The following is an 11,657-nucleotide window of genomic DNA, read 5'->3' as shown; positions in this document are numbered from 1 at the left end:
AATTTAAAAAAATAAAAAAAAGAAATAATTTTACAACTTCAAAATAGTAACCCTTAAAAAAAAGTTTTACAACTTTAAAATTGTAAAATAAAAAAATAAAAATATTTACGACTTAAAGTTATAAAAATAATTTAACTAAAGTAGTAAATGATTTTACCATTTCAATTGAAAATAAATAAATAAATAAAAATTCATAACAAATACTATGACTTCTAACTTAAAATCATAATACCTATTACAACTTACTTCTTTTGATTTACTTCTTTTTGGATAATTTCTATAAAAAAAATACCCCCATTACAAAATAACTTAGAATTTTATCCCCTCCCGATAAAAAAAAAAAAAAAAAAGCCTAGTACTATGTGCATATGGTAGGGAGAGTATTTCAACATTGTGGATACCAACGCTGTGAGTTTATAAGTTATGAAGTGCAATACCCGAGAGGCACAAGCGTGCATTTGTGATGATAGAAGCCAGTTTGTCCAAGCCATGACGAACCTTAAATAACAAGCCCAAGGACCACTTGGAATTTGGCGTAATCATTGAGTCTATGTTGTCAATTTCTTCGTGACTTACCAAACTTTAAAGTTTGCCATGTAAGGAGACAAGCAAACTCTATTGGTCATAATCTAGCTATAGACCAAGAGAGGATCAACTTGGTCACCACTTTTCTTATGATGTTCTTCATTGTATTGCTGACCACGTTAATTTCTTATGAAATTATATAAGTCTGTTCTCTTAAAAAAAACTTAAATTTTAATATATTGAAAACATATTTAAGACATTTTAAACCATAAAATATTCAATATATTTATAAATTATTACATATATTAAAATATATTATATATTATATATTAAATTAAAATATTTTATCTTATAATATTTAAATTTATTAATAAGCGAATATATACACTTTGAAATTTTGAAAAACAATCAGTCTTTAAAATTCATAGGAATAATTCTGATCAACTCAAAGTATTTTTTCTCTATTTTATAAAATTTAAATATATTATTTATCAACAATTTATTATGTTTGTTATCAGTTTTGAACTCCAGAATTTATATATCAGTAAAAAATTACTTCTAATTTTGAAAGAAATACCTTATCTTAACATCCAAAATATTCGAAAAGAATGTCTCAAATTTTCTTCAAAATCTCCATTTCAAAATAGTGACACTTGCCAATTTAAATCTCAATATGTTCGTATCGTCGTTTACACAAAATAAATTTATTTTCATGGAAATTCATCATTCTATCCAACTGTTTTCATAAATTATATTACATTATACCCAAACCCATATTTGTGTATTTGACTTTTAAAAACAACAAAATTACCGTATAAACGGCCTCCGGATCACAGACCACAGAATCCAGCCAACAATTTCCCAACCCGAAATGAGAAACCACGAAAAAATGACCACCGTCCAATTACCATTTTTTTTTATAGAAACCAATCTTGTTTTCTTTTGGATAAAAGTCAATCTCCAAATTCCACAACCCAAAAAGGAAAAAAAATGTTAGTCAAACCTAAGTAAATTTCAATTAATAAAAAAAAGTTTATTGCCGTTTCTAATCTTTGAAAGTTTCTCAAATTTTAGTTTTAGTCTTTTGATTTTTAAATTATTAGTTATAATTTCTATATTTTTTAAAATTCAAACTTTAATTTCTGTACAAGTAAAAAACCGTTAGTTTAAGCCTTAATAGAAAAAAAATGGATATTTTAAATAATATAGGAATAAAAAAAATATTAGTTTTAAAGCCCAGGATATTGAAACTTCAAAACTTTATTGGTGTAAGTGATACTGAATTTTGTTTTTTTAGAAAGATTTTAAGTTTAAGCCTTTTGAATGAAAAAAATGTGATTAAAATGAAAGAATCTCACAAAAGATACTCAGTTATGTTTTCAGATGAAGATTATTTATTGATGAATTCCGTTAATATTTTGTATCAATAATAAAATAAAATAAAAATAAAAATTTGAATTTTTTTTCAAAAACTAAACACCACTAACCCAAAAAAAATGTACTTTAATGACTTATGCAGTAATTCCTCAATTTTATTATAATTATCATTTTAATTATTTTACACATAAATAAATTTAATAAATAAATAAAAAAATTACAATTTTATAAAATTAACCTTGTCATTATTAAAAAAAATTGTAGCTTATATTATGAATATCATAAGGGATATAAATGACAAAAAGTAATTAATGTTGCATTTAAAAGTTAAAATAATAATTATTTTGAAACAAAAATTCTCTCCTTGCACAACCATTATTATAAATAGAAGGAATATAAATTTTCCAATAATTTAAGAAAACATAATAAATATAACTTTAATGACAATTATTTATTATTTATAAAACTCAATAAATCATCATGTATAAAATTCACATTCAATATAATTAAGGAAAAAATTTAATGGACATCCCTAATTCCTATTAAACACTTATAAAGGAAAAAATTTAATAGACATCCCTAATTCCTATTAAACACTTATAAAGAGAAGAAAAATATATAAGGATGATAAAATTTATAATATATGACGGTAAAAAAAAATATTTATGATATACAATAATAAGATAAGAGATAAAAAAAAAGATATTAATGTGCTGTTTAAAACAATCAAATATTTATTTAAGATTCCTCTATAATTAATATATAGTATATCACAATCAAGTACACCAAAAACAAGTATAAATAAAAACTTAATCCAGAAAAATATTACCACCACTAACCGTACACATTTTATTTATTTTACCATCCAAAAAGATAAAATTCTGTAAAAAAAAAAAATTAAATCCAAAAGAATAAAGATAAAATAAAATAAAATAAAATCTTCACCCGTGACCCCACCATAAGGTCCAGAACTATATAATAAATCCCCACCCTCACAGAAAACGAACCCATTACCATACTCAAGAAGCAAGCAAAGCAACAGCTGCTTCATCAAAGAAACAGAAGAAACCTTTTCTTTTCGATTCCGACAATGCGTCCACCGCGTAAGAGGGTGGATTTCGCGCGCGACGACAAGGTGGAGATCTGCGGCAACGAGGATGGCTTCCTCGGCTCCTACTACCAAGCCACGGTCGTGTCGCGCCTCGACAACGGCCTCTACGTCGTACGCTACGACACGCTCCTCGAAGACGACGCATCACAACAACCCCTTACCGAAACCCTTTTCCCCAAAGAACTCCGTCCCCAGCCGCCACGTGTCTCCAAAACCGATTTCGCGCTCTACCAGTGCGTCGACGCCTTCGACAACGACGGCTGGTGGCTCGGCCAGGTCACCGGAAAAAAAGACGCCGAGCATTACTACGTGTATTTTTCTACCACTAATGAGGAGATTGCGTATCATGTTTCTGCGATTAGGGTTCATCATGAGTGGAGCCATGGGGAGTGGGTTTTGTCCAATTGAAGAATGTTGAGTTCGGAATTCGTGTCGCGTCTTTGTTTTAGGAGACATTAATTCGACGGTTGATTTGATTCGCTTTCTTGGGATCGTATATGCGTTATATCTTGTTGTGGGTTGTTTTTTTTCTTTCTTTCTTGGTTTTAGTCGATATAGTGTTGTTGTAGGATGGAAGTTATTGTACACTGTGCTTCTTGTTCATACGTGTAATTGGAATTGTACTTCCAATCGGTGATAGGAAAAGTGGAAAAACCTACCCTTTCGATTGAATTGTTCTCTCTCTCTCTTGAGTGTTCTTAATTAGATTCACTTTCTTGGGATCGTAGATATGTTTGATTTGTTTTTCTTGGTTTCAGTCTCTAGTGTTGTTGTACGATGGTTTCTTGTTGTTGTTCATATGTGTGTGAAATTGGAATTTTACTTCCAATCGCTGATGGGAAAAGTGAAAATTAAACCCTTTCGATTTCTAGCTCGATTCAATTGTTGTCTCTCTCTTTTTTTCTTACTTTTTTTGTTCTGTTTTTTATGGTACGAAAATGCAATTATACTCTCACCCTCTACAAGAATTATGGGGGGCAATTCTACAATGCACCCAGACACGAAATTACTATATAGGTTATGAAAAATTCAGTAGTGGTTTTCTTGGATTGTTTTTGTGTGTTGGTTTTTTTAAAACAAAAATTGAGTTGTTTTTTATTATTATTATTACTGAGAGGGTGGGAGATACCGGGGGCTATGGGGGCGGTTCCTTGAAAATAATTAATAAGAAAGAAACTGTAATTGGAGTTGGTAGTATTGTATATAGTTGTATAAAGTCATGCACAGTTTTTGACCTTTTGAATTAATGTGGAAATATGGGTTGTATCTTATCCTGTTAAAGGAGATGGGGGTGTTGTGTTGCTGCTTTGAGCACCAATGAGGGAGGGACAAGAAAAGAGGCATGGGAAATGTGGCTTCATTTGATTTGATAATGCCGTTTGCAATTTGGGAAAGGAGGCATGGAATGAAGTGTGACATCATCATAATTTGTTTTTTTAGAAAAATCTAACAAAAAAATAATTGTTTGATTCATTTAATAAAAAAATTAATTGATAAAAAAACTACATTAAAAAAAAACAAACAAAATTAAATATTTTGATTCAATGACCCAATCCAAATTAATCCAAAATTAAATATTTATAAATAGATTAATTTAAATTGAGCTTCATTTGTTTTAAAAAAAAAAACTAACCAAAACTAACTCATTCAAATTTAATTAAATAAAATCATAAATTTAACCAAACTAAACCCAAACGGAACGGATACTCCTTACAGAAGTACTTAACCTGCGCGTGTTGGCCGGTGATATGGAAAAGTTGTATTTTTATTTATTTATTTTACTTTTTTGGTACATTTTAAAAAGTGAAAGGATGGAAGAAAAAGATTTTGAAATCCATTATTAACTTATTTAACTATAATTCTTCCGATTTTAGAGAGGAAAGAAGACGAAAAGGATGACTTATAACTAAAGTACCAACTTATCCTTATTTTTATACACTTCTTTAATTCAGTATACATATAGGATACATACACACATTTTTCTTCTTATCTAAAATAATAAAGGAAATACTCCATTTTTGTTTCCACTTTCCTTTTACTTATCATATTCTTTAACTGCAGAGTATGAATGTGTTTTTTTTTTCTAATTTTATTTGATTTTTATTACTTCTTATTCTTCTTTTAACTTCCTATTTATCTTTATGTAATTATTTTACTCAAAAAATATAAATGCAGACCCGAAATGTCTTTCTTTCATTACTTAGCATCATATTATTTGATCTCTTTTAAAAAAATATATTATATTTGATTTGAAATGGAAATTAGGAGTAAAAGTTTGATATTTATTAATCTATCATATTTTTTTATTAATTATTTTTATATTAAAAATATTCTTAATTTAGGGAGAAAAAATATATTGGCAAACAATTAAAAGTGAGAAGAGTACTAAATATAGGATAATTTTAAAATATATATATATATATATATATATATATATTTAAGAAAAAATTATTACTATCAATTAAATTAATTATTTTTTAATCTTAATAAATTAGATGCTTCAATCTTATAAATAAAATGTAATAATTAATTAATATTCATTCATTTAATATTAGATGATAGTATAAAACTAAAAAGTCACTTATCATTTCAGTCTGAGTTTGATTTTCATAACTAAAATTTTAAATCTAAGTCTTATAGATAAAAAAGATACCATTAGAAAAATCCACCAAAGGGGGTAAAAATGGCTTTAGCAATAATATGAAAAAAGACTGATACAAAATTAATTTCTTCTTTTTTAAAAATAAAAAATAATACAAAAAGCATATCATGATTTCAATCATTGAATGGACGGAGCGATGGATGGAACACTAGAAAACATTTTAGGAAATGAGATATTTTAGCAGTGGCAACTGATTTTTATGTGGAAACATGACAGACACACAATTGACATAACATAACACCTTTCTATCCCTTGTTGTTCCATTCCATTCCTTCATTGCTATGCCCACATAACAACACCAAAAAAAATGGCACTTGTGAGCCACGTTTGTGTGAGATGTGTAGCCACACCCACTTCCCCAGAGTCCCCAAATTCGGCACCCTTGCCAGACCCAAGGCAAACCAAGGTTCTCCTTCCGAAGAAGAAGCCTCAGAAATGGTCCACCGGGGTGGCTCCCGGGGAGTACGGTGGCCCTCCCACCACCACCAAACTCCGCAAATACTGGGGCGGCGATGACGAAGACCCTTTGGCCTCTGATGACTATATGTGGAACAAGGAGTTTATGGGTCGCTTCCAAAAGTTGATTGAGGAACCCAATGCTCAACCCCCTCCTGCAAAGGTCTGAACTTTCACTCACTCTGTTCTCTCACTCACCCAGTGTGGTTTTTTTTAGGGTAAATTTTTTGTCATCAATGTGTAAGAAGTGTGACAATTGGGTTATGTCCTACAATTTAGTGATAAATTGGTCTTCGAAAAATACAATTTAATCTCAAATTATTTCTTGAATGTTACAACTTAATCACATAATTGTTGAACTTTTTATATGCTCACAGACTAAATCAGAATTCTATGGTTCATAAATGTGTAAATAGTGCAACAATTGCATTCTACCAAACGACTTAATTACAAATTGGAACGTGAACTTTACAACTTAATGTCAAATGGATCCTTGGAAAATATAACTTGATGTCAAATTAGTACTTGAACATTACAGCTTAATGAAAAAATGATCTCTAATCAGTAGGATGTTATTGTTGCACTTTTTACACATTCGGATACAAAATCAGAATTTTCGTTGTTTGAGGAACTAAATTGTCACCAATTTACACTTTCAGGACCAAAATGATGGTTTACCTTTTTTTAAAAAAAAAAATCCGCTGTTGTGCTGGTGTATGTTTTTGTTGGAATTCTGGATTGTTGTTGGAGAATTACTTGTGGGGAATATTTGTTCGATGGTTGTGGTGATTGCTTTGTGTTTGTGGGTTTTGGCTTGTTTTTTGTGTTTGAATTAGGGAACAAGAGAAACTGATGATGCCTATCTCGATCAATTTTCTAATATTGAGTTTTGAGTTTCTGTGATGATCTTCACTTGTGTAATCAATCCCAATCCTAATCAACACTATTAGGAACCCAGTTATTCTCTAATGTTTTACTCCTATTTGTTACTAACTACAATATTATCTCAATTTGTTTAATCTATGATAATTAGATAATTATTCAGTATTGAGGATAAGGATATGGATATGGATATGTTCAACCCATCAGTGGTGTCCTATCTTGGATGTCCGACCCTTTTAAGTAACATGTTGAGACCATGTGAACAAAGCAATGAAATTAAAATAACCAAATTTCACTTAAGTTTATACAATCGTTATGTTGAGTGACCTGTATCTGTGTGATTTCTTACATAATGAGACTCTGCGAGGCAAGAAAAATGTATACATTGCATGATTCAATTTTTTGGTGGAAATGGAGATGAAATTAATGAAACCAGATTTAATTTGCACAATCATTATTATGTGGCACTTCATTGTATTGACAAATGTGTAGATTTACTCGCAACAGAAACACTTCTTAAATGCTTTATAATTTATATCATATATAATTCTGGGTGCGGTAGAAGAGTACGGAGAACAATTGCTTTGTTCAGCATTGGTTTCTTTTCTTTCTTGTCATTAATTCGCTCCAATTTTTGCATAGGAATCAAAATGATAGAACACAATATTTGGTTTCTAAAATGCTCTTCTTTTCATTCCATGGTGACTCAAGAAATTAATAGAGACTTTGTTGGTGATAGAGTACAGTGGTGTCATTTGATTCATGTAGCTAGCTGACCCCACCTAGTGAAAAAATGCTTTGGTGGTGGTGGTGACTCAAGATATTTTGGTGAATGATTCAAGATTAGTTAAATTTGTTTGTTTCTGTGAGTTGTTTCTGACATAAATAAAGTTCCTGTCAACAGGAAGAGCCTTCAGGGTTTCTAAGCTTAAATAGAGTCATGAGCCTGGACAGGTCTCTTTCTACATTATTTAAATTCAAGTCTTCAAATTCTGTTCCATTATTCTCTTGACATTTGTTCTTTCTTTATCTATAAAGTTATTTGAATTATGAACTGCAGTTTGGAAGTTGATTTGAGCAAAGAACTCGCAGCTCCTGTAAATCATAATGCACACCTGCAAATTGATGCAGAAACTAATGTAAGAGCTTTGTCTTTTCTCTTGATTTTCCCCTGATTATTATATCTTGTGTATTGAATGACTTATGATATATCTCCAATATTGTAATATTCTTCCTCTATTGAGTTATATTTTAGAAAAACCAAAGGTACATAATACTTTATGTTGTTTTTCCACATTATTCATTTCACTTTTCTTCGACTGAAATGATTATCAGGTGACAGGAAGCAATAGGGTAAGATATAAATCAGCACCAACACGTCGTGAGCAAGAAAAATGGGATAGAGCTACCAAGGCCGCAACTGGAGGCAGTGTAAGTAATGCTTTGCTATATCATGGAGTCCCTACCATTAAGATCTAGCATTGTACTTATTAACTGGATATATTTTTCATTCCATCTTATATAGCCTAGGAGAAATTAATACTTACTGCTGTAAGACATTGAACTTGATTAATGGTATACTTTTGAACCCAAAACAGAAACTTGACACCCTATGTATCTTACCTTTATCAACATTTAAAAGTTGATTTTTAATATTCAAAGATCTGATTTAGACTAGTTATACTGCTATAGGATGTGATGTTCCGGGAAATAAGGCAGTCTCGTGAAGATCCAAAAGTTTTGGCTGCTCAAGCTGAGGAGCAGTATAATAAGGTACTAAGCACCATTGTCTGGTTATTTTTTCTTCCTTGTTAGAAGTCATATGAATAATACCCTCCATTGTGGCATTGATCAAATAACAATTTTTGTTAACTATGCTCCTAAACTTATTTCGGTTTTTCTGTTCAGTTAAAGAGGAAGTTGCAAATCTTTACCTTGGGTATAGGTGGTGTTGGTCTGGTTTCAGCTTATGTTTCTTATTCCCCTGAGATTGCAGCTAGGTATTTGAATTCTTCATGTACCTATTGAGATAGTTATTCTGAATTGGTGGTCTTCAATTTTGCATCTATGCTGGCAAAATGGTTGAATTTGGAGCTAAAAATCAGCTTAATGTACAACCACTATCCAGTAAACATTCTCCAAAAAGAGATATAAACTGAAATTCTCGGCACTTGGGATATGACATTGTTCTAGATCAGTTTAACTAATGTGGGTTTAAACATTCAACTGGGAACTCACTTCATATGTATATTATTAAAACATTTCTCCTTTTAAACTACGAAATGTCAACAATATTTATTGATGTCTTTGAGGATTTAGGTTTGGTCGAGAAACAAAGGCTTTGTGATAGAAACAGTATGGAGGGACAGGAAAGGGATATTAAGATATTTGCATTCCCTGCATTTAGAAACAAAATGAGGAGTTGAATGGAAATGTATCTACATTGTGTTTTATTAGGATTAAAAGAGAGGGTAAATGAATGAAATGAATTAGTTTTAAAAGCCTATTTTTTCCTCTCTTCATCCCAATGCTTAATAAAATGGGTTTTACTCTCAAGAAGAATAATTGAGTTAATAGGTCTTCTCCATTCCCCTTTCTTACCAAAAGCTAACTCACGTTTGTCCATTCTCTCCTCATCTGAGGTCTTTGCCCCCCTCCCCATTTCCCATTTTTTCATTTTATATCTCCTTGCTCAGAACAGGCACCAATGAACTAAGATGGTTAAAAGTAAAATATTCTAGGGTATAATTATTGTCAAGTTACCATTGCGAGATATATTGTATAAATTCCTCTGTTATGATAATTGTTAATTATCATTCGTAAAATCTAAATTACTGATTTGTAAGATAGAAATATTGGTTAAATGCTAATATTCCATAACATCTAGTAGATCAGAAGAAAGTTGTAAGGTTTAATCATTTTACTTAATGTATGCTTTTCTTTCATGTATTCAGCTTTGGTGCTGGCTTTCTTGGTTCTTTGGCGTATATTCGTATGCTGGGAAGTAGCGTGGACTCGCTAAGGACTGATGGTGCAAAGGGCTTTGTCAAGTAATCTATATAGATGATAGATATTATTCATCATTTAGTTTCTTTAGTAGATAAACATGAGTCTTATTAGGACCCCAACTATTTGATTAGTCAACAATGTCCATTGATATCCATGTTTGAGTTTATACCTATAGCTTCCATATTGCAATATGGTGGTAAAAGAAAGAAAGGTAGAAGTTTAACCAAGGTTCATATGTACAATCATGTTGTTTAAGTATAGTGATGTCTTCCACATTTCCACATGGTATGCCTACTAGGTGGGAATTGGATGACAATGAGTTTGTTCCTCTTTTTTTATTTAAAAAGGTGTAACCATGTTCTATTTTGTTTTATTTTTTTTCACCTTGCTTTTTTTGGATATTTTACTTGCAGGGGAGCAATTGGGCAGCCAAGATTACTGGTTCCTGTTGTTTTGGTCATGGTCTATAACCGCTGGAATGCGTAAGTTCTCATTTGATATGTTATTGCAACAATTATTATTTTGTCAACGAAGTTAATTTAATTTGCAAACAAATTTTCTTGATCTTTTCTAGGTTTTCCAGGTATAGCTCTTCTCTTGCTTTTGTTTTTTGTCTCATATTTGATTTAAATTAATTTAGAGAAACAATCTTTCTTTTCATTTTTACCAACTTACTGAGGAAACTTTTGAAAAAAAGGGATTATATCCTAGAAAATAACCTTTCCCAAACATTTTGATTAGGTTTTATACACACAGATATATATTAATGATATAATGTTTAGACAAGATATCCAAATACATTGATGTTTGAGTGATGTATTATTGATTGGATGCCATCTATGCCAATGACTTCTAGGTCTAATGGCACTTCTTTCTCTTTTAGTTTCCTAGAATAATGGTCAAACCCTGTCTTTTCTTACAGGATTCTGGTTCCAGAATTTGGATCTATGCACTTAGAATTGATACCAATGCTAGTAGGTTTTTTCACATACAAGATTGCAACTTTTGCTCAAGCTATAGAGGAGGCAATTACTGTAGCTACAAGAAAGACCTGAAGAATATTAGGGGTGGAGGGGGAGGATGCCATGTCATTATATTTGGGTTTTTCTCTCCCACATATTGAACATATAATTGTATTTATGTTTTTCCATATTTGGATTATTGATTATAATATCCAGATATTTGGTCTTAAGTCTTCTCTCCCACAATAAGCACATATCGACTTCATTTTTTTCATATTTACGATCAGTGATATCAAGGGACACAATTAAATTCATGTATTCCATTTTTGGGAGTTTTATGTCTAAATATGTAACTATTGTAAGTTTGAAAATCGAAAACCAATCAACTTTTACCAATTTGAACCACTCAAAAAACTTAAGTCATTTGGTGATCAAGATAAAATAGGATGACAAGACATGATAGTAAGACAGAGCATGATAGGAAAAAACAAGTTTTCATCAAGGTTTTATGGTTGATTTGATGGTGAAATAATAGAGAGAGAAGAGACAGAGAAGAAAGAAAAAAGTCATGGGTTCAATTTTTCTCACTAACAAAAATTAATTAAAATTTAATACTTACTAGTCAAAAAATAAGTTTAATTTTATTTATTGTTAGATATACCATGAGAATAAT

The 11,657-nt window shown here is 30.6% G+C and overlaps 2 protein-coding genes across 3 annotated transcripts; both read left to right on the top strand.

Annotated features, from left to right (window-relative positions):
- Window positions 1-2,893: 2,893 nt before the first annotated feature.
- On the top strand, window positions 2,894-3,740 carry LOC114417106 (DUF724 domain-containing protein 3-like). Its single transcript, XM_028382214.1, has one exon. It carries the CDS (start codon window positions 2,993-2,995, stop codon window positions 3,419-3,421), a length of 429 nt encoding a protein of 142 aa, XP_028238015.1. The 5' UTR covers window positions 2,894-2,992; the 3' UTR covers window positions 3,422-3,740.
- A 2,137-nt stretch (window positions 3,741-5,877) lies between these two features.
- On the top strand, window positions 5,878-11,298 carry LOC114417104 (protein CONSERVED ONLY IN THE GREEN LINEAGE 160, chloroplastic). Of its 2 annotated transcripts, XM_028382212.1 has the most exons (9): window positions 5,879-6,294; window positions 7,918-7,967; window positions 8,074-8,152; window positions 8,349-8,444; window positions 8,706-8,786; window positions 8,922-9,013; window positions 9,968-10,063; window positions 10,436-10,504; window positions 10,945-11,298. In XM_028382212.1, the coding sequence occupies exons 1-9, from the start codon at window positions 5,983-5,985 to the stop codon at window positions 11,075-11,077; spliced, it is 1,008 nt and encodes a 335-aa protein (XP_028238013.1). In that variant the 5' UTR covers window positions 5,879-5,982; the 3' UTR covers window positions 11,078-11,298. The 2 variants fall into 2 exon arrangements, with proteins under 2 accessions (XP_028238014.1, XP_028238013.1); XM_028382213.1 differs by lacking the exon at window positions 9,968-10,063 and having other exon boundaries at window positions 5,878-6,294.
- Window positions 11,299-11,657: the final 359 nt, after the last annotated feature.

This window comes from Glycine soja, chromosome 6, assembly GCF_004193775.1.
Source record: "Glycine soja cultivar W05 chromosome 6, ASM419377v2, whole genome shotgun sequence".
Taxonomy (NCBI): domain Eukaryota; kingdom Viridiplantae; phylum Streptophyta; class Magnoliopsida; order Fabales; family Fabaceae; genus Glycine; species Glycine soja.
This window is presented reverse-complemented; position numbering and strand designations above follow the sequence as displayed.

Bases quoted from the DNA above. Each gene is read 5' to 3' on its own strand.
- LOC114417106 (XM_028382214.1), top strand. From the start codon at position 2,993: ATGCGTCCACCGCGTAAGAGGGTGGATTTCGCGCGCGACGACAAGGTG.
- LOC114417104 (XM_028382212.1), top strand. From the start codon at position 5,983: ATGGCACTTGTGAGCCACGTTTGTGTGAGATGTGTAGCCACACCCACT. The intron at 7,968-8,073 runs GTCTCTTTCTAC...TATGAACTGCAG, and splicing joins AGAGTCATGAGCCTGGACAG to TTTGGAAGTTGATTTGAGCA. The intron at 8,445-8,705 runs GTAAGTAATGCT...ATACTGCTATAG, and splicing joins AGGCCGCAACTGGAGGCAGT to GATGTGATGTTCCGGGAAAT.